This window comes from Daucus carota, chromosome 1 (genome assembly GCF_001625215.2).
Source record: "Daucus carota subsp. sativus chromosome 1, DH1 v3.0, whole genome shotgun sequence".
NCBI classification, from domain to species: Eukaryota; Viridiplantae; Streptophyta; class Magnoliopsida; order Apiales; family Apiaceae; genus Daucus; species Daucus carota.
The window spans coordinates 25,087,947-25,114,604 of NC_030381.2; the positions used below are offsets into that span (position 1 = coordinate 25,087,947).

General features: G+C 32.5%; 1 protein-coding gene across 1 annotated transcript; it reads left to right on the forward strand.

Moving 5' to 3' along the window:
- Nucleotides 1–13,834: 13,834 nt before the first annotated feature.
- Nucleotides 13,835–16,476, forward strand: LOC108212754 (uncharacterized). Its single transcript, XM_017384470.2, has 3 exons — nt 13,835–14,567; nt 14,949–15,296; nt 15,381–16,476. Exons 1-3 carry the CDS (start codon nt 14,124–14,126, stop codon nt 15,993–15,995), a joined length of 1,407 nt encoding a protein of 468 aa, XP_017239959.1. The 5' UTR covers nt 13,835–14,123; the 3' UTR covers nt 15,996–16,476.
- Nucleotides 16,477–26,658: the final 10,182 nt, after the last annotated feature.

Genomic DNA, 26,658 nt, shown 5'->3' on the forward strand with positions numbered 1-26,658 from the left:
AAAGTTTAATGTTTAAATTTTTATTCAAGAATTTTTTTTTACAAAAAACATTATGAAATTATATTTTACAGAAATTTCGAAATGCGTGTAGACAATGAACGTAAACTACTCACTGCACGGAGGGAGGGAGTATATTATTAAGCATGGTATCATGCGATTTATAAAAATAATTATTTCCATTATTGATTATATTACAAAAGATATTTCCAGGTTGTCAAATAATTTAAAATATTATAAAACAAGAAAATTAAATTGAAACAATTAGAATATATTTTATCTCATTTTGAAGAATAGGACTCCAAAATTTCATTATAAATGTTGACTTTATATAACTTTTCTCTTAATATTTAATATCAATATTCAATATATTCATAAATCTTAGCGGTACTGCATCTTCAAAAATATATTCTCTTTCACCTGTACAGCCCACACACTCACATCTCTCAGTTTTTGTCATCTCTTTCTGATGGCTTCCAAATCCGTAGGCCCCTAGACTGCCTACGCTATCCGCCTTCAAGGTCTACCGGACTCTCCTAGGAAAACCGTAAGCCATACCTAAGCAGATGACCCAGCTACTTGTAAGCACCCTGCTGACTATCCTCAAGGAGCTGGACACGCGGCAGCCATCCCAGTACCATGTCACCCCTAGAAATCTGGATTTGCTTCCACCCATTTTAAATAGCTTTTCCACCTCAACAACCTACATGTTAGACTAGCTTACTCACCCCTCCCAAACAGGCACCTCTCACAGTATAAATAAAGACAAAATCACCCATGAAAAAGTTAAGCACCATACACGTACTAAAAAACACATACAACCATGACGGCTACGGAAACCTCCTAAAATCCCTACGGCCATCAGTTGTTGCCGCCGCCGCCGGGGATTAACTTACCACCTTACCACAATGACCGATTACCTTCTTTTCACTCTGAAAGACTTAAACCATAGGAAAAAACAGCCATAATGGATAGCGAAACAGATAGTTCATCTTCTTCATCCCAATCATCCTTTACCTCTCACCCTTCATGGGACCACAGTCAGCTTTTTTATCTCTATGCTCAACAACAATGTATGCAGGATCAAGTTGACTGGCTTGCTGCCCAACTGGTAGGGAATTACTATGATGATCCCCCACATCCCGTTTATCCAAAAGAGCCCCACGACTCGTACCATCCAGACTCTCCCCTATATTATCCTCCTTATTATGTTGAACCGCCTATACAAGAAAGACTCTCTCACCAGAGTTCGAATTCGAGCCAAGAGAGGCCCAAGCGGGATTTTCACATTCCCAAGCTCCCATGGCTCTGCACGTTCAAGGGGCACAAACAAAAGAGGGCCCTCTGATAAAGAACCCCCGCCCGAAAGAAGGAGAGGCTCCACGGCTTGGCCTAGGTCCCGTTCCCTCGGCCAGTGGAGATATGCTCCTCCTCAAGATCATATGCCTTACAATCCGGAAAGGCCCGTAATTGCTCCGGTGGACATAGCTGCCAGAATAGCCCGGCTAGAAGGAGCCCTGACAACCCCAACTGCGGCCCCGGCTTGGAGCATTTCACCCTTCTCTGAGACCCTAGAAGTTGCCCAAGTGAATCCTGGGGTGAAAATCACAGGGCTGGAATCCTATGACGGTACCTCTGACTCAAATGATCATTTAAGTTACTACGAAAATTTGATGGTTTGTCACAGGTACAACGACATCACCTGTTGCCGTTTATTTGTTTCTACCCTCAAGTCCTACGCTAGGATGTGGTTTTCTTGCCTACCCCATCGAAGTATCCATTCCTAGGGAGAATTTAAGGTAGTGTTCTTGGCTAAATTTCGGATCAACATCCCTCAAGCAGTTCATACGGTATCTTTGGAAAATGTGAAGCAAACTCGTGGGGGAATATTTGCACAACTATATTGACAGGTTCAAGGGGGCTGCCTCGAAAGTTCGCGACCTCCGCCCAACCATTGCCGCAGACTCTTTTATCCGGAACATGAGTTATGAAGAATGCAAAGAATATGCAAAGAATTGTGCAACCGAGAGCCTGCGGACCTATACGAAGCCTACAACATCGCGTCCTCCTATATCGCTACGGACGAAAGGATCCGAGCCTATTATCCCAGTTCTCGAGGAGAAGCTTCTGGGTCCGGACAGAAAACCCTGATTGTGGATGATATGGAAGATTTTAGGGGAAAAGGCCAATGAAACTTCCCCGGGATCGTAGGGCCCCACTACGCCCTACTAGAGAAGAGCCCAATTTTACCCTTTTAATCAAGAGTCCCTCATTCATTCTAGAAGAAATCCGAAGGAAAAAGAGAAAATACCTGATTAAGAATGGCAGCGGCAAGATTAGCAGTAGTGCTCTTTTTTCTCAAAACCCTCTTTTTTTCGTCTCCACCAAATGAAACTGCCACCAAATAGAAGTGAAGGTGAAAAGAAAGCAATAGATGCGTTTATGTACAGTAGCACGATTAAGACATAAACAATAGGCACAACTTTTAATAAACTGCCTAATCATAACTATTACAATCGGCCACGCCATTATGAAGAAAAGGAGAACTGCCGTTTCCTCTCCCCTGTTTAAATTTTAAACAACCGACAAACCAAAAGACCGCGATCCACACGATTTTCAGATGCCTCCGAGCTCCTAAAGAGACGTCTCCCCATCCGAGGGGCATCTGATGGCTTCCAAATCCGTAGGCCCCTAGACTGCCTACGAAATCTGCCTCCAAGGTCTACTGGACTCTCCCAGGAAAACCGTAAGCCATACCTAAGCAGGTGACCCAGCTACTTGTAAGCACCCTACTGCCTATCCTCAAGCAGCTGGACACGTGGCAGCCATCCCAGTACCATGTCACCCCTAAAAACCCGGATTTGCTTCCACCCATTCTGAATAGCCGTTCCTCCTCAACAACCTACATGTTAGACTAGCTTACTCACCCCTCCCAGATAGGCACCTCTCACAGTATAAATAAAGACAAAATTCACCCATGAAAAAGTTAAGCACCATACACGTACTTGAAAACACAGACAACCATGACGGCTACGGAAACCTCCTAAAATTCCTACGGCCATCACTTTCCAATACCATCACTTACTCTCACGCCGGGGCATCGTGGGGTCAAAACTCCTCTCAGGTGTGTTTTTACGGGACACCCACAAGCAGCTACCGTGAAGGACTGCAAGAGCGGATGAGAGAGGACTAGATCAGAAAATAGAGTTATCATTGAGCTCACAAACGATTTTAGCCATCATATGCGACAACTTATTTACTTGCTTTCTAACAAAAGTCTAAATATAAATATAATAATAATATTGAGTTCTAATAAATATATTATAATAATATATTTATTTTATAAGAATTTTGTATAATAGTAACTTTAGATTTATAGAATATTAATTAACTATTATTTGAAAAAGTTTTAACAATTATATATAACATAATTATAAACAATATACATACATATACAAGGGAGGTTTCCGGTACAAACTCACAAATTTACAAATTTTTTATTATTTTTTCCAGGGATGGCCCTTGGGTAAGGCGACCAAGGCAAACGCCAAGGGCATCACTATCCCAGGGACATCAAAAAATCTATGCATATGTGATATATAATAATAAATTTACACATCTATATATTAACATGCATTTGAATTGATTGTGATGTTAATCTTAAAACAATGTTTTTGATTATGTCATTGTATATTGATTTGAATGTATGTAAATTTTTACTTTACGATCTTGAAAAATAAGGGAACCATTTTCAAAATTCGTCTAGGGCATCCAAGTCTCTAGGGCCGGCCCTGATTTTTTCGTATAGGTTAACTATTAGTTATATAACACATTCATGTTGAAGATAATTGAAAACACATCACTATTTCATTAGAATACATATAAATAAACTATGTGTTTAACAAATATATAATTTGAGTTCAACATTTTTTAACATATTTTGTTGAACATCGGTTAAAATTGTGTTCAACAAACATTTTTTAACATATTTTGTTGAACATTTTTTAACATATTTTGTTTAACATAAACTATTTTTTCAATGTAAGAACTAAGTTAAACGTATTAGAGAAATTATGAATGGTGCCACTGTGTAATTGGCTTTTACAAGTGGTACCACTGTGTAATACCCGTGAATCTGTGATCGAGATTGAGAAGAGAGATGATGCAAGCAACAGTACAATCACCCACCGCTCCGCTCCGCTTAAACCCTCAATTAGAGAAGAAGAAGAAGAGTTTTGCCCGTTATATTGTTTCTTTTTTGGGCTTTTTGTTTTTATCCGCTGCTCAACCCGTGTCTCTGTATTTTTACCGTATTCTTTATTTATTTTCAACTGCTAATACACCATTAAATACACTTGTACAAACGTTTGCTTAACGGTTGCTCGACGGAGTGGGTTCGTAGCTTTAAAATTTAAACACGATGGTACCACTTGTAAGTCAAAAATTCGCAGTGGTACCACTTGTAAAAGCCAATTACACAGTGGTACCATTCATAATTTCCCAACGCATCTATATAATTCTTAAAGCATGAGTCATTTTTTAAGGCTGCTTTGGTAATTTCACTTTCTCTTGGATCAACCCATTAAGCTTCGGATCGACCCGGCAGCTTTCTCATTCAACTTAACACTATGAAAGAATATTCCGGGTTTTTATGCGACCCACCCGATTTCCACTGGGCATGCAGCAAGTTCCTGCCATATCAGGATCGTGGCATTTATTGTTGTTCCATTGATCAAGCCACTCATTGAACTTTTTGGATCTCATAGCATCTTCCAACCATATGAGAGTTTGAAAAAGGCATTGAATTCGGTTCCTCCAATCATGGCACTCATTACTACGTCTAATTGATTTCAAATTCAAACATGATAATTAATCATAACAAATCCGTGCTTATTTATCTAAATCAATCTCTTCCTCCTCCATTATGCTCTCTGCTATTTTTTATTTAAAATTTGAAATTCTTATTATCTACTTGTATCTGTAATCATTTGATCATTTTTTTCTCTCTCGATTTGTAGAGTGTATGGTAGTAACATTTATTTTATATTGCAGTGATAACGGTGGTCGTGTTTTTTTAGCATGAAGACGGATTCAACGTCGTCAACAGGTTTTGCAATCCTTTCTATGATAATGTTGCAGTATCGAAATCCTCGATTATAATCGTAAAATTTTGTTTCTGCAGGTGTGAAAAGAAATGGACGTGGATCGTGGTAAAAGTGTTGAGACAATTTCCAAGAATCAAAAGAAAGCACATGCATCAGGTAATTGATTTCCGCACTAGAGTAAAGTTTTCATACGCATTCATTTTCAAGATACAGTACTCTTGGTCTTGGTTCCTCAAAAGTCTTAGACGCGATCGTATTGTCGTTAACGTCTTCATGTAGAATCATTAGTGTGATATACAATAATTTGTAATAAGTTTGTGTCTGTTATTAATTAATAGGTATTCTCATGTGGGGAGCTCATATGATTCACCTAATATTGGATTAAGGTAGTTATTGGGTGAAAGTTTGGAAAGCTGGAGAGGCCTTTTTTGAAAGTATACGACCTCCACATATGGGATTGTGGCTTAGCATTGGTGTATTTTCTATTTTTTTGTATTTTTGTTCCAGTTTTTTAGTTTTTTATACTGTATAGATGACATGATATTTTGTAATTAATTTTTTTGACATTATTTTTGCATAATTTCCTTTTGTATTGATAGTGATTATGATGCATATATGTCCACTAATGCATTTATTGATCCTTTTTTTTTTTATGATTGAGTTTTCCTTGCAGCTGCTGAAAAGAGATGATTCGTCCAGGCCACTATCGGATGCTCACCGTGTGAAGATTTATATTCACTTTTTCTCAACATCTGATCAAGGCTTTTTGTTTACTTCTTATTGCGTGTCATTGTATTTTGACAAGAGACACCGAGAATGAATATGACCTAATTTCCGTCCAGATACATGAATCTAGCCTACTATAACTCATATGTGTATAAGGAAATGTAGTCAAAACATATTTGATTTTCGATGATTTTGGCATTAATTCTTTTTTGTATAATATGTAGTGGTTTCCATATTCACTATATTCAATTTTCAAATCTAGACCTTTTGTTATAATTTCAAATTAATGGAGTACTTTTTCACTTCACAATTTTAGCTCTCGATAAGAAAGTTTTTATAGATTAGATTTTTAAATATTCGGATACATAGATCTAGACTGTTATAGCTCATATGCAAATAGGGAAGTCAAACTTTATTTGATTTTCATTGATGTTGACATTAATTACTAAAATACTATTTACATTTAATGTTTGTGGTTTCCACGTTCATTATATTTAAATTTTCAAATCAAGACTTTTTGTTATAATTTCAAGTTAATAGAGTTTTTTTTCACTCCATAATTTTAGATCTTGATAAGAAAGTTTTTAAATATTTGACCTTTTAAATTTTTGGATACATGAGTCTATCATTCTATAACCCATATGTAAATAAGGAAAAATAGTCGAATTTTATTTTATTTAACTGATTTTGGCCGTTATTATTACAATCCTTTTTTGTATAACATATATTGGTTTCCATATTCAATACATTTAATTTTCAAATCAAGACTTTTGATATTTTTATATATTAATTATTATTTTTGAATATTTTCTCATACATGGATATAGACTGCTATAATTCATAGCAAAAAAGGAAACGTAGTCAAACATAATTTGATTTCCACTTTTTTTAGCATTTAATATTACAAAACTTTTTCGTATAATTTGTGCAGTTTTCATATTTACTATATTCAATTTTCAGATGGACTTTTTGTTTTAATTCCGATTAATGGAGTATTTTTTTTTCACTTCACAATTTTAACTCTTGATAAAGAAGTTTCTATATATTAGACTTTTAAAATTTTCAGATACATGAATCTAGCCTGCTATAACTTATATGTAAATAAGGAAAAATAGTCAAATTTTATTTGATTTTCAATAATTTTGGCATTTATTATTACAATCCATTTTTGTATAAAATGTGGTGGTTTACATATACACTACATTTAATTTTCAAATCAAAACTTTTTGTTATAAATTCATATTAATGGAGTCTTTTCTCATTCCATAATTTCAGCTCTTGATATATAAGGAAGTATTCATACACTCGGTTTTACAAATTTTCGATACATGAATCTGGACTGTAATAGCTTATATGCGAATACTTTTTGACATTTATTACTACAACAATACTTTTTTGACATTTATTACTACAACAATACTTTTTCGTTTAATTTATACAGTTTTCATGTTCATTACATTCAATTTCCAGATCAAGAATTTTTGTTATAATTTCATTACTAATAGAGCATTTTTTTTTTCATACCTGTATCATACCTGTGTGTGTAGCACGGGCCAAAATGCTTAAATAATTTTCATGTGGTAATAAATGAGCATATTTTTATTTAAATAAATTAACAATAAAATTTTTTACATGCGGTTTATTATAATTTTTTGTTATTTTTATTCAAGATACGAGGTGTTGCCATTAGGCGACAACGATAAATTTTAATTACATAGTCATTACTATTTTCATGTCTTTTATAAATATTTTTGAAAAAAATTTAGTTTTTAATTATTTTAACTATACAATTAATGATTTAATAATAGATCCATAAACTTATTTCAAACATAAATTATTATTATTATATTAAAATTTGGTTATATTAATGATACTAATGAAAAATCTGTTCCGTTATAAAATCGATACAGAATCTATTCCATTATTGATATTTATGACGTATATATTCTTATTGTCAATTTCTAATATAGACGATAATTGTAGCATATAATTTTGGTAATGTAACTCAATTATGACTACATATGTATTTCTTTTTTCTTTTTAAATCACACATGTATTTCTTTATTGATTATTCCTTCAAGGTTAGTTATTTTTTAACATGTTTATCAATTTTTACTAAGGACGTGAGGAAACTCTATCATCAGCATATTCACTTTAATTAATGATACTAATGAAAAATCTATTACGTTGTCTTTCATAACTTATATCTCATATCATACTGTTTGTTAATAAAAAAATGTATAGCTTAACTGGAAAAAAAAACAAAAAAATCCTATCTGTGTACGTAGCACGGGTTAAAATGCTATGAGCATTTTTTATTTGAATTAAAATTTGATAGATGAGCATCGTTTTATTCAAATAACTTAACAATAAAATTCTTTGCATACAGTTTATTATTATTTTTTGCTATTTTATTTAAGGTATGAGGCATCTCCGTTAGGCGACGCCGAGAAATTTTAATTATATAATCATTACTATTTTCATGTTTTTTTATAAATATTTTAGATAAAAATTACTTAATATTTTTTTATTATTTTAACTATACAAATAATGATTTAATAATATATCCATAAACTTATAGATTTTTATTCCAAACATGAAATACTATTATTATATCAAATATTTGATTATATTAATGATATTAATGAAAAATATATCCTGTTATAAATATTTATCAATTTTTATTAAGGACGGGAGGAAACTCTATCAGCAGCATATTCATCATAATTTTATAATTAAGGAATGGAAGGAAGCTTTATAACTTGCATAACTGGGTTAAGTTTATTGTTATTTATGTTTCAAAATACAAAAATTTATATAGTACGCGTCGTTATAATTTCTGTTGTGTGACTTTATTTTTTTCATTCGACATTCGCATATATTACCTTTAACATCTACAGCGTATTGATCGCCAATAACATAACTCGGGTATTTTGACTGTTACCTACGCTGCTTTTCTGAACTTATATCTCATATCATACCGTTTGTCAATAAAAAAATGTATAGTTTAACTACATAAAAAAAATCAAAAAATCATACCCGTGTGCATAGCACGGGCCAAAATGCTATGAGCATATTTTTATTGAAATAAAAATTTGATAAAGGAGCATATTTTTATTTAAATAACTTGACAATAAAAAATTTTACATACGGTGTACTATAATTTTTTGTTATTTTATTTAAGATTCGAGGAGTCGCCGTTAGGCGACGCCGAGAAATTTTAATTCTATAGTCGTTATTATTTTGGTGTCTTTTATAAATATTTTAGAAAATAATACCTGATATTTTTGATTATTTAACAATACATATAATGATTTGATAATAGATCCATAAAGTTATAAATTTTTATTCCAAACATGAAATATTATTATTATATTAAATATTTGATTATATTAATGATACTAATTAAAAATCTATTCCGTTATAAAATCAATACAGAATCTATTCCATTATAAATATTTATCACGTATATCTTTTTATTATCAATTTTCAATATAAGCAATAATCGTAGCATATAATTGTAGTAATCTAACTAAATGATGACTACATATGTATTTCTTTATTGATGTATTACCTTAAGGTTATTTATTTCTTAACCTATTTATCAATTTTTATTAAGGAAGGGAGGAAACTCTATCATTTGCATATTCACCTTAATTTTATAATTAAGGTATGGATGGAAGCTTTATGATACGCATAATCAGGTTAAGTTTATAATCATTTATGTTTCTAAACACAAAGATTTATATCGTCCGCGTCATTATAATTTTTGTTGCGTGATTTTATTTTTTTTCAATCGACATTCGTATATATTATGCTTAACATCTACAACGCACTGATCGTCAATAACATAACTCGAGTATTTTGACTCTTACATACGTTGTCTTTCATAACTTATATCTTATATCATACTGTTTATTAATAAAAAATGTATAGTTTAACTAAATTAAAAAACAAAAAATTATACCCGTGTGCGTAGCACGGGCCAAAATGCTACGAGTATATTTTTATTTAAATAAAAATTTCATAAATGAGCATATTTTCATTTAAATAACTTCATAATAAAAATTTTACATATAGTTTATTATATTTTTTGTTATTTTATTTAACATTCGAGGCGTCGCCTTTAGACGACGCCAAGAAATTTTAATTATACAATCATTACTATTTTCATATCTTTTATAAATATTTTTGGAACATATTACCTAATATTTTTGATTATTTAACTATACAAATAATGATTCGATAATAGATCCATAAAATTATAAATTTTTATTCCAAACATGAATTATTATTATTATATTAAATATTTATTTATATTAATGACACTAATTAAAAATCTATTCCGGTATAAAATCAATACAGAATCTATTCGATTATAGATGTTTATCGCACATATCTCTTCTTATTATCAATTTTCATTACATGCAATAATCGTAGCATATAATTTTAGTAATGTAACTGAATTATGACTACATATGTATTTCTTTATTGATGTATTACCTTAAGGTTAATTATTGCTTAACTTATTTATCAATTTTTATTAAGGAAGGGAGAATACTCTATCATTTGCATATTCACCTTAATTTTATAATGAAGTATGGATGGAAGAATTATAATACGCATAATCAGGTTAAGTGTTTATAATTATTTATGTTCTAAATACAAAGATTTATATAGTCCGCGTCCTCATAAAATCTGTTGCATGAGTTTATTTTTTTTCAATCGATATTTGTATATATTATCTTTAACATCTACAACGTACTGATCGTCAATAACATAACTCGAGTATTTTGACTCTTACATACGTTGCCTTTCATAACTTATATCTCATATTATACTGTTTGTTAATAAAAAATGTATAGTTCAACTAGATAAAAAAACAAAAAATCATACTCGTGCGCGTAGCAAGGGCCAAAATGCTACGAGTATATTTTTATTTAAATAAATTTTTCATAAATGAGCAAATTGTCATTTAAATAACTTAACAATAAAATTTTTACATATAATTTATTATATTTTTTGTTATTTTATTTAAGATTCGAGGCATCGTCAAGAAATTTTAATTTTATAGTCATTACTATTTTTATGTCTTTTATAAATATTTTAGAAACAATTACCGAATATTTTTTTTATTATTTTAACTATACAAATAATGATTTGATCATAGATCCATGAAGATATAAATTTTTATTCCAAATACGAAATATTATTATATTAAATATTTGGTTATATTAATGATACTAATGAAAAATCTATTCCGTTATAAAATCAATGCAGAATCTATTCCATTGTAGATATTTATGATGTATATCCTCTTATTATCAATTTTCAATAGGCAATAATTATAGCATATGTATAGTTTTAGTATGTAACTGAATTATGACTACATATGTATTCCTTTATTGATGTATTACTTTAAGGCTAATTATTTCTCAACATATTCACCTTAATTCTATAATTAAGGAATGGATGGAAGTTTTATAATACGTATAATCAGGTTAAGTTTATAATTATTTATGTTTCTAAATTCAAAGATTTATATAGTCCGTGTCGTCATAATTTCCGTTGTGTGATTTTTTTTTTAAATTGACATTCGTATATATTATTTTTAACATTTGCAACGTATTGATCGTCAATAACAACTCGAGTATTTTGAATGTTACATACGTTAGTTTTCATAACTTATATCTCATATCATACTGTTGTTAATAAAAAATTTATAATTTAACTAGATAAAAAAAAATCATACCCGTGTGCGTAGCACAGGCGAAAATGCTACATGTATATTTTTATTTAAATAAATTTTTCATAAATGAGAAAATTTTCATTTAAATAACTAAACAATAAAATTTTTACATATAGTTTATTATAGTTTTTGTTGTTTTATTTAAGATTCGAGGCGTCGCCTGAGAAATTTTAATTATATAGTCATTACTATTTTTCATATCGTTTATAAATGTTTTAGAAACAATTATCGAATATTTTTTTATTATTTTAACTATACAAATAATGATTTGATCATAGATTCATGAACATATAAATTTTTATTCCAAACATGAAATATTATTATTATATTAAATATTTGGTTATTGTAATGATATTAATGAAAAATCTATTCCGTTATAAAATCAATACAGAATCTATTCCATTATAGATATTTATCACGTATATTCTCTTAGTATCAATTTTCAATATAGGCAATAATTATAGCATTATATAATTTTAGTAATGTAACTAAATTATGAATACATATGTATTCCCTAATTGATGTATTACTTTAAGGTTAATTATTTCTTAACATATTTATCAATTTTTATTAAGGACGGGAGGAAACTCTATCATCAGCATATTCACCTTAATTTTATAATTGAGGAATGGATGGAAGCTCTGTAATCTGCATAATCAGGTTAAGTTAATAATTATATATATTTCTAAATACAAAGATTTATATAGTCCGCGTCGTTATAATTTTTGTTGCTTGATTTTATTTTTTCAATCGACATTTGTATATATTATTTTTAACATCTACAACGTACTGTTTGCTAATAACAAAACTCGAGTATTTTGACTCTTACGTACGTTGCTTTCATAACTTATATCTCATATCATACTGTTTGTTAATAAAAATGTATAGGTTAACTCGATAAAAAAAAAAAACATACACGTGTGCGTAGCACGAGACAAAATGCTAATAAACATTTAAAATTCTATAATTTAAAACTCATAATAAATAATTTGACTGCGCTGATTACCCGCCAGATTTGGGGTTAATCACGACATAAAGTATAGATTAAGTTTTTTTTTTTTAAAGCAAAGTATAGATTAAGTCGATAAAAATCAAAGAATTAATACCGTGTGCGTAGCACGGGCCAAAAAAGCTAGTTATATGACCAATATTTGTGTTTCCAGACCCTAACCAAACCCAAGGTATAGTTCAAGGATCTCTATAAATATATTCAACAATCATAGTGTTCTATACCCGATGTTGAACCCCAGTTACAAATGAGTTGAATGCACAATATATTTATACGTTATTTTTTTGAAAAATATGCTGTTTTTTGAATGATTTTCAACATGAATACTTTCTATAACTAAAAATTAACACGTTAGGAGAATAAAAAAAATTCAAAAAAGAGTTTGTAAGTTTTTAACTTAAAAAACTTTTTATTTAATCCTATTCTTATATATATAATATAATTTTATTTAACAATTACTAATATATTTATATATATTGCGTGCTCAAAAAAAATTATTATATTATGGTGTAGTGCGGTTTGAACCACACTGGTAATATGTTAAATACCAATCTACACCGCAACGCGTAATTTGTGAAATTTTCAAACCGCAATTGAACCACGGAAATAAAAATCGTATTTTGTCGTATAGTTTAGACGGTTTTGTGATGAGCATGTAGTTTATTATTAGCATTGGATCACTTAAATTAAATAAATGAGAATTGTTAAATTAAATGTATTACTCGGTATGCTTTGAATTTCGTTAACAACTTATGAAAATCAGTTATTATTTTAAATATGTATGAAAAGCTATTAATTATATTACTTTTTTCGTCCTTTTTTAGTTGTCAAATTTTGATTTTTGTTGGTCAAATTGACTAACTTTTGATTAAAGATTATAAGTCACTATTTTATTATTTTAAAAAATTGAAAATTATATCTTAAAGTAAATTAAAGGTTATTTCCGATAACATATTTTTTTTATTTTTTTAATTGATAAAATATTAATAAATTTCAGTCAAACTACAGTCAATTTAACCGGTACAAAACTGACAACTAAAAAAGGACGAGGACGGGTCGGAGATCGAGGGAGTAATACTTGATATAGGATGACGCGATTTACCGAATTTAAATGAAAGTTCCTTGATTTTCTGTGATTTAAAGAAAAATTTCACAACTTGGACAATTTCCATCTGTTTCTCCAAAATTACAAACCAATTTTCTCTCTCTAAAGATTCTATAAAATTGCTTGACCAACTTTTGCACACTACTCCTCACACACCCCCACTGCTACTCAACTCTCTCTCAAGATCTCTCTCGAACAGAACACAGTCACATCTCTCTCTCTCTCTCTCAACACACACTACAGTGATATTCTGTTACCACTTCCCTTTCTTTCCTCATTCTCGTAACAACTCTGTAAACCCAACCCAACCTCCGCTATTTCAGCAACCACAACCCCCACTTTCTACAACTGCAACACCCCACCGTTTCATCATATATACATATACTTACATACATTACATACAGCTTTTTGGCGTTTTGGGCTTCGAAGAAGATGGACAAAAAACAAGGATTCTTCACAGCATTACGAGAAGAAGTGGTACGAGGGTTATCCCCACGAAGGTCACGCGACAGGACTCCGGGTCGGGTCGGGTCACCCTTGTCGGGTCTACTCCGACGCCGCAAGGCCAGCTCCAGGTCCAGCAACTTGGGCATCTCGGAGAATGTGATATCGAGATCCGGGTCGATGAGGACTCTAACGCCGCTGATGGAGGGTCCGGATCCGGATGGGGGTGAGATTGGGGACTCTAAACGGGTCGGGTTGGGCCAGTGGATAACGGGTCAGCTAACAAGAACACCATCTTCTTTAAATGCGAGTTTTGATAATAAGAAGTCTGATTTGAGGTTGTTGCTTGGTGTAATGGGCGCTCCTTTAGCTCCTGTTTATGTTAATGCTACTGATCCTTTGCCCCATCTCAGCATCAAAGATACCCCCATTGTAAATTCCTCTCCCATTCAATATATATTTTATATTGCACCGTATTTACGTGTTTAATAAGCGCGATAAGTATGTTGCATAAATCATTTGTATGTGTGTATGTATAAGTACTGACTGGGGAGTTTAATATTTCTACAGTACTTGGTACTGGGGTAGTGTATATTTGTTTTTACTAGGTAGTGCTCTGCTGTAGAAATTATTTGAATTTGACTTTGATTTTTTTTTTTTGATGGATTGTGTTTGTCCTTTAGTTATTGTTTGTTCATGGTTATTTTTCTAGGACTTTAGTGAATAAGTGGATCATTGGATTAGTGCTTGGTACTGGGTGATATTATGTTTGAAATGATTTTGAGTTGTAATGTTGGGGTTTTGTTGCTGCAGGAAACATCGTCGGCTCAGTACATATTGCAGCAGTATACTGCTGCATCGGGAGGACAGAAGGTGCAGAACTCCATCAGGAATGCGTATGCCATGGGGAAAGTGAAGATGTTGGCTTCGGAGTTTGAAACTGCCACACGAGTAATGAAGAACAAGAATGCCACGAGAGATGCTGAATCGGGTGGTTTTGTTCTGTGGCAGATGAATCCAGATATGTGGTATGTGGAGCTTGCGGTTGGAGGGAGTAAAGTTCATGCAGGCTGCAACGGGAAGCTTGTGTGGAGGCACACTCCATGGCTTGGTGCTCACACTGCAAAAGGTCCTGCTAGACCCTTGCGTCGTGCTCTTCAGGTAAAGTTTGTGTTGATATGTGTCATGTTTTGTGTCTCCTTTCCGTTATATTTGGATTTTGAGATATATTATATTCACTTGTAGGGTCTTGATCCAAGAACTACAGCTAGTCTGTTTGCTGATTCAAAGTGTATAGGAGAGAAGATGATTAACGGAGAGGAATGCTTCATCTTAAAGCTTTGTGCTGATCCCAAGACATTGAAGGCCAGAAGTGAAGGTCCAGCAGAGATAATAAGGCATGTTCTATTTGGCTACTTCAGTCAGAAAACAGGACTGCTTGTTCTCATGGAAGATTCTCACCTAACCCGCATCCAATCCAGTGGCGGTGAAGCAGTTTATTGGGAAACTACTATCAATTCTTTTATGGATGACTACCGGCCTGTCGAAGGTATTATGATTGCTCACTCAGGCCATTCTGTGGTGACACTATTCAGGTTTGGGGAAACGGCAATGAGCCATACGAAAACTAGGATGGAAGAAGCTTGGACTATTGAAGAAGTTGCTTTCAATGTGCCAGGCCTATCTTTGGACTGCTTCATTCCCCCAGCGGACTTGCGATCTGGATCCATCAGCGAAGCACGTGAACTCCCTCAGGGTGGAAGGGAAATGAGTGCTACAGCTCTTGCAGTTCATCGGGCAAAGGTTGCAGCACTGGAGAACACAAATGACGATGACATGGTTTGGAAGGTCGAAGTATAACCCTAGGATAGCAGAAGTAAATTAGTTTGTTTATATTGGTAGGTGAGGTAGTTTCTGATTCTTACACATAAATTACAGATAGAAGTTAGGTTGATCGACTCTGTTCGCCTGGTCCTCTATTGATCTGTAAATAGGGCATAAATATTCACAGGTTCTTCCAAAACTTGGGTGAATTTTTATACTCTCACTGCAGGATCCAACTACGGAGTTGGAGCTCAGTTATCCCAGTAACGGAGGGAGCAAAGGGGGGTTATAGTTTTTATGTTTGCCTTCCATGAATGCAGAGGAACTCGGTGAAACTTCAAAGAGAACACTGTCGGTCCTATGTTTTTCTGATTTCTTTGTCTCATGTATGTTTCATTAGCAGAACCTTGCTCTTGACACTAGTGTTTTTACTTTTACTTGTCCATGTATACTTTGTGTTGAATCAGGTGGGTTGTTTTATTAATCTATTTAAAAGTTTCTTGATGTTTTAAGTCTATATGCATGTTCTTACCGGTATGCTTTTCTTTCATAGATTTGTAAATTGTAATCTGTGATATCAAATTCTTTGTTTCTCTGTCGACCAAGCAAACGTTTTTTCACCATGGTTCGTATTCTTGGTTCATGCTTCATTTCATTCCTCTCGACGAAAAAGCTCATAACTTATCACATTGTTGCCTTGAATGTAAAGCTGGGAGCTGGATATATGTAGTTGAAACAAACACTTCTTCACTGGATGTTCTTCACCTACTTTTGCTAGGGAGTATCAATGCAGTTGTAGGAAATCTCAAAAGTTAGAGATTCTTCGAGCATCTTTAGTGGGTGTTTGGCAACCCCGGCTTATTGCTTATTTATAAAAGAAGTGGGTTTCAGCTTTTTTTGGACCGTCTGGGTAGCCGATAGTACTTAAAAGTTAAAATGGTGTTTGAGAAGCCAAGAAAAAAAGCTAGAAAACATAGCTTTTTTTCTAATTTTATTTGGAGCTTCTTTGCAATTTATAAGTCACGGGCATCCAAACACTTTTAATAACTTATAAGTTTAAGCCAACTTTTCACTTATGATTCACTTTATTACTTCATGCAATAAGCAATAAGTCACTTCTTTTAAGTCCAGTCAAACCGCCCCTCAGTGGTACAGCTCTTTTTCCTTCTGTTATTTGTCAACTCTTGGAATATTTATCCTACTTTCTAAAGCCTTTAGTTCAGTCACAGACTCACAGCACAATTAGAGTTGATTTCATCCCACCATTATTTAGCCTGGCCCCATGTGATTTGAATTGTGTCCAGCAATTCCAGTAGCCAAGTGCTCATTAAAATTGTAAAGCGTAAATGTTAAGGAATGTCACGCCATACAATCCTAAACAGGCTTTCTTCCCCATTTCAGTATTGAAGCATACGAGCATATTTGTGTAGAGTATGTAGAATTGACTATGTATAAATATTAAATGTGTTCAACAGGGACTATGTATAAATAGTTAAATATGTTCAGCAGGGCAGGAGAACCATTAATGCAGCGTGTGAAAGGGATTAATAGATTTGACTATAACCCGATGCTGTTAAACAAAGAATAAGGCATTCACACGAGTGCAAAATCTAAACAATCAAAATGCAACCAATTTCTAAACAAAGCAGTCAAGCACCCGGGCACTTAGGACTCGGGAGTAGGAGTACAAACCAACATAAGGAAGCGGTTAAATTAAACATGATTAAACTCATCTCTCCGACTTGCCCGTGGACTGTAGAACTGAGTGGATGTTTTGCTCAGTTTAAAGACTAATATGCAATATTTGGGCCCAAACTATGAATCTTGGGTATAACGTGCAGGGGTCAGCATTCGGGCGGTTGGATTCAAAATCAGACTGAACCGAATAGACTGAGAATCAAAGTTTGAATTTTTTTCGGTCCGAACCGAAATAATTTGGTTCGGTCCAGTCCAGACCAAAAGAACCAAAATTATTTTAAAAATAAAAAATCAATAATTATAAATAGAACTAAAATTCATGATTTATTTTGAAATTTTAATTTTAATTAATCACCACCATTTCATTAAAGATAAATATTATTAAATTTACAAATTAGATATTATAATTATAACGTATAAGATATATATAATATAAATATAAATATAAATTATATATATTTTGGACTATTCTGTCTATTCGGTCCGGACCAAAATATTTTTTTCACGGACCAGACCGGACCGAACTTTATTTCGGTCTATTCGGTCCGGATCGAATAGACCGAATTTTCAAGAAATTAGGACCTAACCGAATTTACACGGTTCGGTTTGGTTTTTCAGTTCCGGTTCGATTTTACTCCCCCCTAATAATGTGTATCTCAACAATCAATTAAATAAAGGGAAAATAGATCTTTTTGCCACTCAACTTATTGTACTTTTAAAAACTTACCACCCAATTAAATTTTTTTTTCCTTTTACTCACTAATGTTAGGTTTGGATTTATTTTTAGTCCCCAACTTATGTTCAGATTTGATTACTATCATTATGATAAAAAACTTTTTTGTCACTAAACTTCTTGCGTCTTTAGAAACTAACCACTCAACTATAATTTTTTCAATTTTACTCATTAATGTTAGGTTCAGGTTTTTTTTTTTGGTCACTGAAGGTAGTTTCAGATTTGATTATTAGCATTACATTTTCCGTGTAGCATTATTAAAATATAGTGGTAGTCTGTAATGTTTTGATGATTTGATATATGTTTGTATCTTTATATATAATATTTTTTATGTCTCCAATGTCGTTTACCTTGGGTGATAAGAATGTTACACGTATTTTATGGCTTTTAAAAGATGTAGTTTCATAAATAATTTTTTTTTTCTTCCGAATGAAAATTCAGCGTTTAAATTTTTACACACAAAAAAAAAATCACAAAAATAAGTTGTGAAACTATGTTTATAAGAGTCTTAAATACGTGCTAAGCAGTAGAAAAACTGTAAGCTAATGAGAGGGACGGAGGGAGTAATAATAACATAAAATGATGCATTACAGAGGACAATCATCGAAAATTAAGTTTTCCTATCTATCTATTTATCTTGAAAATTGTAATAAGATAAAGTTATTAAAATTTTTGAAGATAAATTTGGAAGAGATCGTAGACTGAGTTAGTCGATTGAAACTTTAATAGCGAAAGATGATGCATCATGTCACTCAAATACACTTTATCTTATGAGAGAGGGTGAATTGTTTGAAGTCATTGATTTCATAATTCATGATTTATTGAATTTTTAGAATTCTAATAACAATTTTTCCTGAATTTAATTTTTCATCGGCTCATTTTATATTATTGTTGCTATATATAAAGATATAAACATACGACAGATCATCAAAATATTACATAGTATCACTATGCATAAATGATGTTACAAAAAATTACCATAATGCTAGTAATCAAATCCGAACCTCAGTTGGTGGCTAAACATAAAATCAAACCTAACATTAGTGAGTAAAAGGAAAAAAAAATTAGTTGGGTGGTAAGTTTCTAAGAACACAATAAGTTGAGTGGCAAAAAAATTTATTTTCCCTTAAATAAAAAGAGTATTTAAATCATTTAAAAGGGTGCGACATATATGTGTGCTTGTATAAAGTTGGGTTAACGGACGTTAAAACTAAAACAAAGGACAAAGGACTTTTTTGTCCATTTAACACACATGCACACACGAACAACTACATTTACTAACAACTCCCGACACATATACTCCCGCGCATATATTCCTTCACCTCCATTGTTATTACTCAATTTTCTTCTCTGTTTTTATTAAATTTGTTAGAGCTTGAGCTGTTTCGGGAGGTTTGGAAAATGTAAAGAAAGTGACGAGACGTTGATCATGGTGGTAGTAGTTTCGAAATGGAAATTCTTGATTTTGAAGGTAACTTCTAAACCAAACTCATGCAAGCTTGTTTAAACAATTCGACAGCCGATTATGTATGATACTTCTGTTTGTATTCGTTTCTTGTAAGTATCCTCTGCTAATACTCATACTAGTGTATTTTTTGGCAAGAGTTACTTGTTAGATGCATTGTTTTTAATAAATGTGGAGCCTGTTTTGGATGGTTTTATTAATGACAGTGTTGTTCCTCCTATTAATTGTGTTGAATCGTCTGATTTGTGGCACTTATGACTTGGTCATTTAAATTTTGGTAGTCTGAATAATAAGATGAAATTAGAGTTGATTCCAAAGCATACCATTTATAAGAAAACTAAATGTCAAAGTATGTGTGACTGCTAAAAAAACAAAGAAACCTTTTCGTAATGTGGTTAGGGATTCAGACTTGTTAGATTTAGTACACTCGGACATATGTGAATTTGGTGGTGTGTTGACTAAGGAACACTGTAAATATTTCATTACCTTTATAGATGATTGTAGTAGATATTGTTATCTTTATTTGCTTAAACATAAAGATTGAGCACTTAAAAAAGTTTCATTATATTTAAAACTGAAGTTGAAACACAAACTGGTAAGTATTTAAACGTTTAAGATGTGATAGAGGTGGTGAATACATGGGAAACACCTTTAATGAATTTTGCAAGAGCAATGGTATAATTGATTAGGTGACTTTACCATATAAACCTGAGTCTCATGAGGTGGCAGAACGAAAGAACAGAACTTTTAAAGATATGATTAACAGTATGTTGATTAATTCGGGGTTGCCTGAGTACATGTGGGGAGAGGCTTTGAATACGGCTTGCCGTATTCTGAATAAAGTCCTTCTGAAACATACGAACAAGACACCTTTCGAATTATGGAAAGGTAAAAGAACTGGTCTAAAGTATCTTCGTGTGTGCGGATGCCTTGCTAAGGTACTTGTCCCTGAACACAAGAGAAAGAAACTAGGGTCGAAAACTGATGATTGCATCTTTCTAGACTATTTTGAAACCACCACAACTACGATATTTTTAGTATTAAAATCTGACATAGATGGTATAGTGGCAAACACGATAGTTGAGTTTCGTGATGCAACATTCTTTGAGGATGTTTTTCCTCTGAAGACTGGTATGCCTCAAAGTTCTTCTAATGATGATCCCACTCACATATCTAGTTCCATTCCTAATCATGTGGAAAAGATAACAAATGTGGGGCGGATCCTGCTAGTAGCTCTATTCCTAATAAAGTGGAGGAAATTGGGAGTAAGCGGGTAAAGGTAGTTAAGGACTTTGGAAGTGATTTTATCACTTACAATGTCGAGGACGAATCTTTAACTTTTCGAACAAGCCATGGATTCTTCTGAGTCTAGGCACTAGAAAGGCGTTGCGAAGAGTGAAGTTTACTCAATTGTATCTAATGGAACATGGGAGTTGGTTGACCTCCCTCCTGGGTGTTCTACTATAAGATGTAAGTGGATCTTCAAAAGAAAGATGAAACTAGATGGCTCAATAGATAAGTACAAGGCTAGATTGGTTGCTAAGGGTCTTAGGCAAAAAGAAGGTATTGACTACTTTGATCCATACTCACCTGTTGCAAGATTGAAATCAATTCGAATGCTTGTAGCATTGACTTCTGTACATGGTCTTATCAACCATCAAATGGATGTAAAGACAACATTTCTTCATGGTGATTTCGAAGAAGAGATTTATATGGATCAGCCTGAGGGATTTGTTGCATCTGGCAATGAGAGGAAAGTATGTAAGTTAGTCAAATCTATCTATGGCTTAAACCAAGCACCTAGAGACTGGTACAAGAAGTTTGATGACACTGTTATGACTTCAGATTTTATATTTAATGATAATGACAAGTGTGTCTACTATAAGGTTAAAGGAAATGAACATATTTTGTTGTGCTTGTATGTGGATGCTATACTACTATTTCGAACCAATATTGAGATTATTCGAGACAAAGAATTTCTTGAAAAGGCACTTTGAAATGAAGGATATGGGTGAGGCTAGTGTGATTCTTGGACTCAAGTTGACTCAATCAAGTGAGGGAATAATCTTGTCACAATCTCATTATATAGAGAAATCTATACTTGAGAAGTATTGTTATTCATATTATAGAATTGCTAGTACATCATATGATCCTAAAATTGCTCTTATCAAGAATGTATCAGGTGTGCCTGTGTCTTAGTTAAGATATTCTTTGATTATTAGGAGTTTGCAATATCTTGCTAATGGTACTAGATCAGATATTTAATATTTTGTGTCTAAGTTAGCCAGATACACACACACACACACACACAAGTTGTCCAAACAGAATTCATTGGGATGCTCTAGATAGAGTACTTAGATATCTAAAAGGCACCATATATCTTGGGTTGCACTACACGAGATATCCTGGTGTGCTTTAGGATATAGTGATACAAGTTGGATAGCTAAGAAGTCTGGTTCTAATGGAGTGACTGGATATCTTTTTACCCTTGCGGGTGGAGCAGTATCATGGAAGTCAACTAAATAGACTATAGTAACTCGGTCTACTTTTGAGGCTGAGTTGTGTGCATTAGATTCCACGGGGACGGAGGCTGAATGGTTACATGGACTTATGTCTGTGTTACCTGTAGTAAGTCTTCCGCTACTTGTAATTTCTGTTCATTGTGATATCTGTACAACTATCGACAAGATCAGAAGTGCCAAGTATAATGCTAAAACAAAGAGACACATCCAAGTTAGACTTAAGTCTATAAGGGGCTTGGTTTCTGATCGGACTATTGCTATTGAGTTTATTGGAACTAAAGATAACATAGCCGATCCACTAACTAAAGGACTTGAGCATATTGGTGTCCTTAAGTCGAGGTTGAGGATGGGACTGATAACCCATCATGATTCATCTACAGCGGGAACCGAATACACCTGAGAGGAGATCCCTCGAAGTGTATTCAATGTGGTAATAACAAGCTGTAAGGGTGGACCGGTAGTACCTTTAACTACAATTAGGTAGTGATGTAAAGGTACCGACACTTCAAGTATAACAAGAGTTTTTAGAACTCTGAATGGGGTTAAGTCATTAGACGATATGGTTGCATTACATTTCTAGAGATGCCTAGCTAAGTAAATGTAATTTTGTGGTCGCAATTAGAGGAAAGGGTTATTCCTTGAATCATTCGACGAACAGAATCGAGACACGACCATTAATGTCTCAGAGCTATAGATTGGCACCATAGCCTTTGACTTGTCGTCGTCTATGGAGTGTGGTTACACCCAATGGATAAAGATTCAAGGTGAAACATTCCATTTATATCTAGGAGCCATCGAAGTAGAGGACTTAGGAGGGTTCAACCCGGAAGGATACAGAAAGAAGTCATGATGAAATCTGATATACAATTCTATTATGGATTTGTGGGGGATTGTTAGAAAATGGAAAATTTGAGTCATATTTTATATATCTTCTTGATGTAATTTTCATAAACTATCAATTGGAGGTTTTTCCTTGTCATGATGACTTAAACTTTCATATTAGGATCTGAGACATTTTCTTAACAAAATCCATAAATATATTGAGGCAAAGTTGCTTAGTTGAAATGGGTTATGTGGATTTAGTCACACATTGATATTGTAAAAGAAAGTTATAAAGATTTTATAGCATCTTGTATTAATGTTGGTTGCAGCTACTAGTATAAGTGGAATGCTTGTGTGGTCTAGTGTTAGTAAAAACTTCGATATCTTTTACAAGTTTATTTATTTATATTGATTATTTAATTATTAATATTACATATATTGAGTCAGGATTATTTTAATAATCAAACTCTAAATATATTCAATAATATTAATATTAACTAAATCTGAATAATATAAATAATGAATAACACGTTTCGTTTAATTTTTCTCTTTTGTGACTTTTGATCCCGCATTGAGTAAAACAGAAGAATAGCAACCTAAGATGCCTATATATATTGAGAGGTAGGCTTGAGATAAAAATATTTCTAAGTGCATATCTTGCAAACATATATGAGTTGCACAGAATTTTTAGACCAATTGAGGTGATAGTCGTCGTTGATCTCTGTCGTGTCTATGAGCGCATCGCTCAGAGCTGTTTTATTTTAGAAGCGAAATTGCAGCAACCCAATACAACGTAAGTGGGGGTAATATTCACTTCAAGAATAGTCTAGTCTTCTTCGAGGAGGTTAGGCGACTCAGCCTTTCGGGATTATTTTTGAGCGACGATGAAAGGTACGTCCTTCTTTTTATCTCAATCATAACAGTATCTGATTATTTTGTATACGACCTGCGGGTTTGCTATATTAATTTAATTAACAAAATATAAAAGCTCTGTACATTATTGCCGTGATTTTCACCGTCTTTTCCAACAAAAAGAACCTTTTCACCATTTCCCACTTTTCATTCAAAGCATACACTGGATAATATATTAGATATTGATTCATGAGAATTAATGGAGGTTATGCTCTTAAATATACGAGAACAACGAAAGGATTGATCCACATTACCCAAGTTATACTGGACTTGATTACCATATTTTGATCTCAGAATCTCAGACCAAAGCTTCCCTCTCTCACCGTAGCATTTCCACCACCATTTTGCAGGCATAGACAAATTTCTAACTTTGAAAAAAATCCCTGCAAGCATTTTGGGTTTCAAATCTATCGTTATCGACTAACCGGTCCGGAAATATGTGACGGCTTGGAAAAACTGCTGGACATTAAATGAGAGTATGTGCAATAAACAAATCAGAATCGTGAGTATATAAGTTTTGTCTCTAGCTTCAGAATTAGGTGTACATTTAAACTCAAAATAGATGCAAGCATATGCTGATAGACACGCGCACGTGGCAGAGTACTGTATTAAATAAGATGCATTCTAATTTCTAAATATGTGTCTCCTAGTTATGGTAACAAGCTTTTTTTTTTTTTTTTTTTTATTAAATGAAAAATCAAACTATGCTTACTATACTTTAAAATATATTATATTTTAATTATTTCTCTGGCCAACATCCGTTTTCCCACTAAAATTTTATAGAATTATATTTAGTGAAAATAGCAAACTCTATTTACTAAACTTAATTTTTTAATAATTTCATAAAATTTTAAAGAGTATTGACTATCTTTTTACCGTTCTGTTAAAATTCTAACATATTTAATGAAAAATAATCTGAAAAATTGATATATAATCACTCCTTCCCCTAAATTATTTACATTAAGAATCGGGTGTTTGGTACGCATTTTAAGATCCATATAAAATATAATTTGATAAATTATTTAAAAAAAAAATTCTGAACAAAAACTTAATGTTTGAATTTTTATAAAAAACAAGAAAATATTTTAAAATAAAATTTATATTTTATATGCATCTTAGTCAAAAAGTTAAAAAATTAAATAAATGAGAAGGGTTAAGGATTATGTATATTTTGATCCCAGAATTGGTGCGAAGAACCCCAAGTGAGCCCGAGCATCAATGTTGAGCTCTTAGAGGTTAGAGCCGAAGGCCACTTTTCCATGTTACTTTCTGGGTCCCATTTCTCAATGTGGTATTAACTGATGTTTGACTTTTTAACACGTGTATTTGTATTGAGATGTAAAAAAATAATATTCATACTCAATTAAATAATTTAATATAACTATGCGGTCAATGGATTTTAAAGTTAACAAGCTCATCTAATTTGGGATGGAGGGAGTGCGTTCAAACGACAGGCCCCAAGTCAGAGCCGTCTATACTATACTATAATATAATAAATCCAGATATGTATAATTGGTCTTACAAAATTTTGGTTTGGTGATCTGCTTTATAAGTACATGTCACATGTAGACTTCTCTTACAATATTAAAGAGTTTTATACCGTTTAAATAAGATAAAAACTCCCCTTTATTCTTTTAAATATATTTTATACACTATTTATATACTATATTATAATAAATCGACATTGGTATAATTTGTAGTCGTCCAAAAAATATAATGAGTTGGTAAATATAATTTGGTTAAAATCCAATCCATTATTACTAAAATACTAATAAGATGATATTAAAATTTAAATTATAATTAATAAATTACGAATTCTATATCCGCTCGTGCTTTAAAGACTAGTATTATATAAAATGATGCTTGTATATTCGGCATGTGTTTTAAGTTTGTAAACAATATTCTAATCATTTACTGTAATTCATAACAACCAGTCAAATAGACAACGACACTCGCGGAGTCACCTCCCTTCATCTGTTCAAAGCTTAGTGACTTGAAGTATTTTTATTTTTTTTTAAAGTGAGTTTGAACTCTAATTTCAAAGTCTTCATGCTTAAAAGCTCAATGTCAAACCATACCCACCTAATTTTTCTAGGGTTAGGGTTTGAGTTTACTTTGAAAATATCACCACGCATATACATACAAATATATATTAATTCCAGTCTTTTCGCATTCACTGTCGTTTCGGCTCCAATCAGGTTTTCTTCTCTTTGCTTCATTCAACTCAACACGTGTTTTTGATTCTGCATTGTATTTTATAGTGTTTGATCCTCATTGAGTTTATTATCATCGAGATTATTATTTTTTGATTGATGTTTTACTGTCTGCATTTTAATTTATTACTGGGGTTCGTTGCGGTGATATTCATGTGATTTGTCGTGTTTGAATGATAGTAATATAATAACTTTCTCACCACCATATGAATATACACATGTTAGTTCAGTTAAATAAACTACGGTTTGCTACTTTCATTTTCTGATTTATTTTGAGTGGAATTGTGAAGATGTGTTGACTTTAATCTTGTTTGTTTGTGAGTATTTGTTTGTT

What these genes read in the sequence shown, in the direction of transcription:
- LOC108212754 (XM_017384470.2), top strand. Translation starts at nt 14,124, where the DNA reads ATGGACAAAAAACAAGGATTCTTCACAGCATTACGAGAAGAAGTGGTA. An exon ending in GCATCAAAGATACCCCCATT is followed by an intron (nt 14,568 to 14,948) that starts GTAAATTCCTCT and finishes TTGTTGCTGCAG; the next exon opens with GAAACATCGTCGGCTCAGTA. An exon ending in CCTTGCGTCGTGCTCTTCAG is followed by an intron (nt 15,297 to 15,380) that starts GTAAAGTTTGTG and finishes ATTCACTTGTAG; the next exon opens with GGTCTTGATCCAAGAACTAC.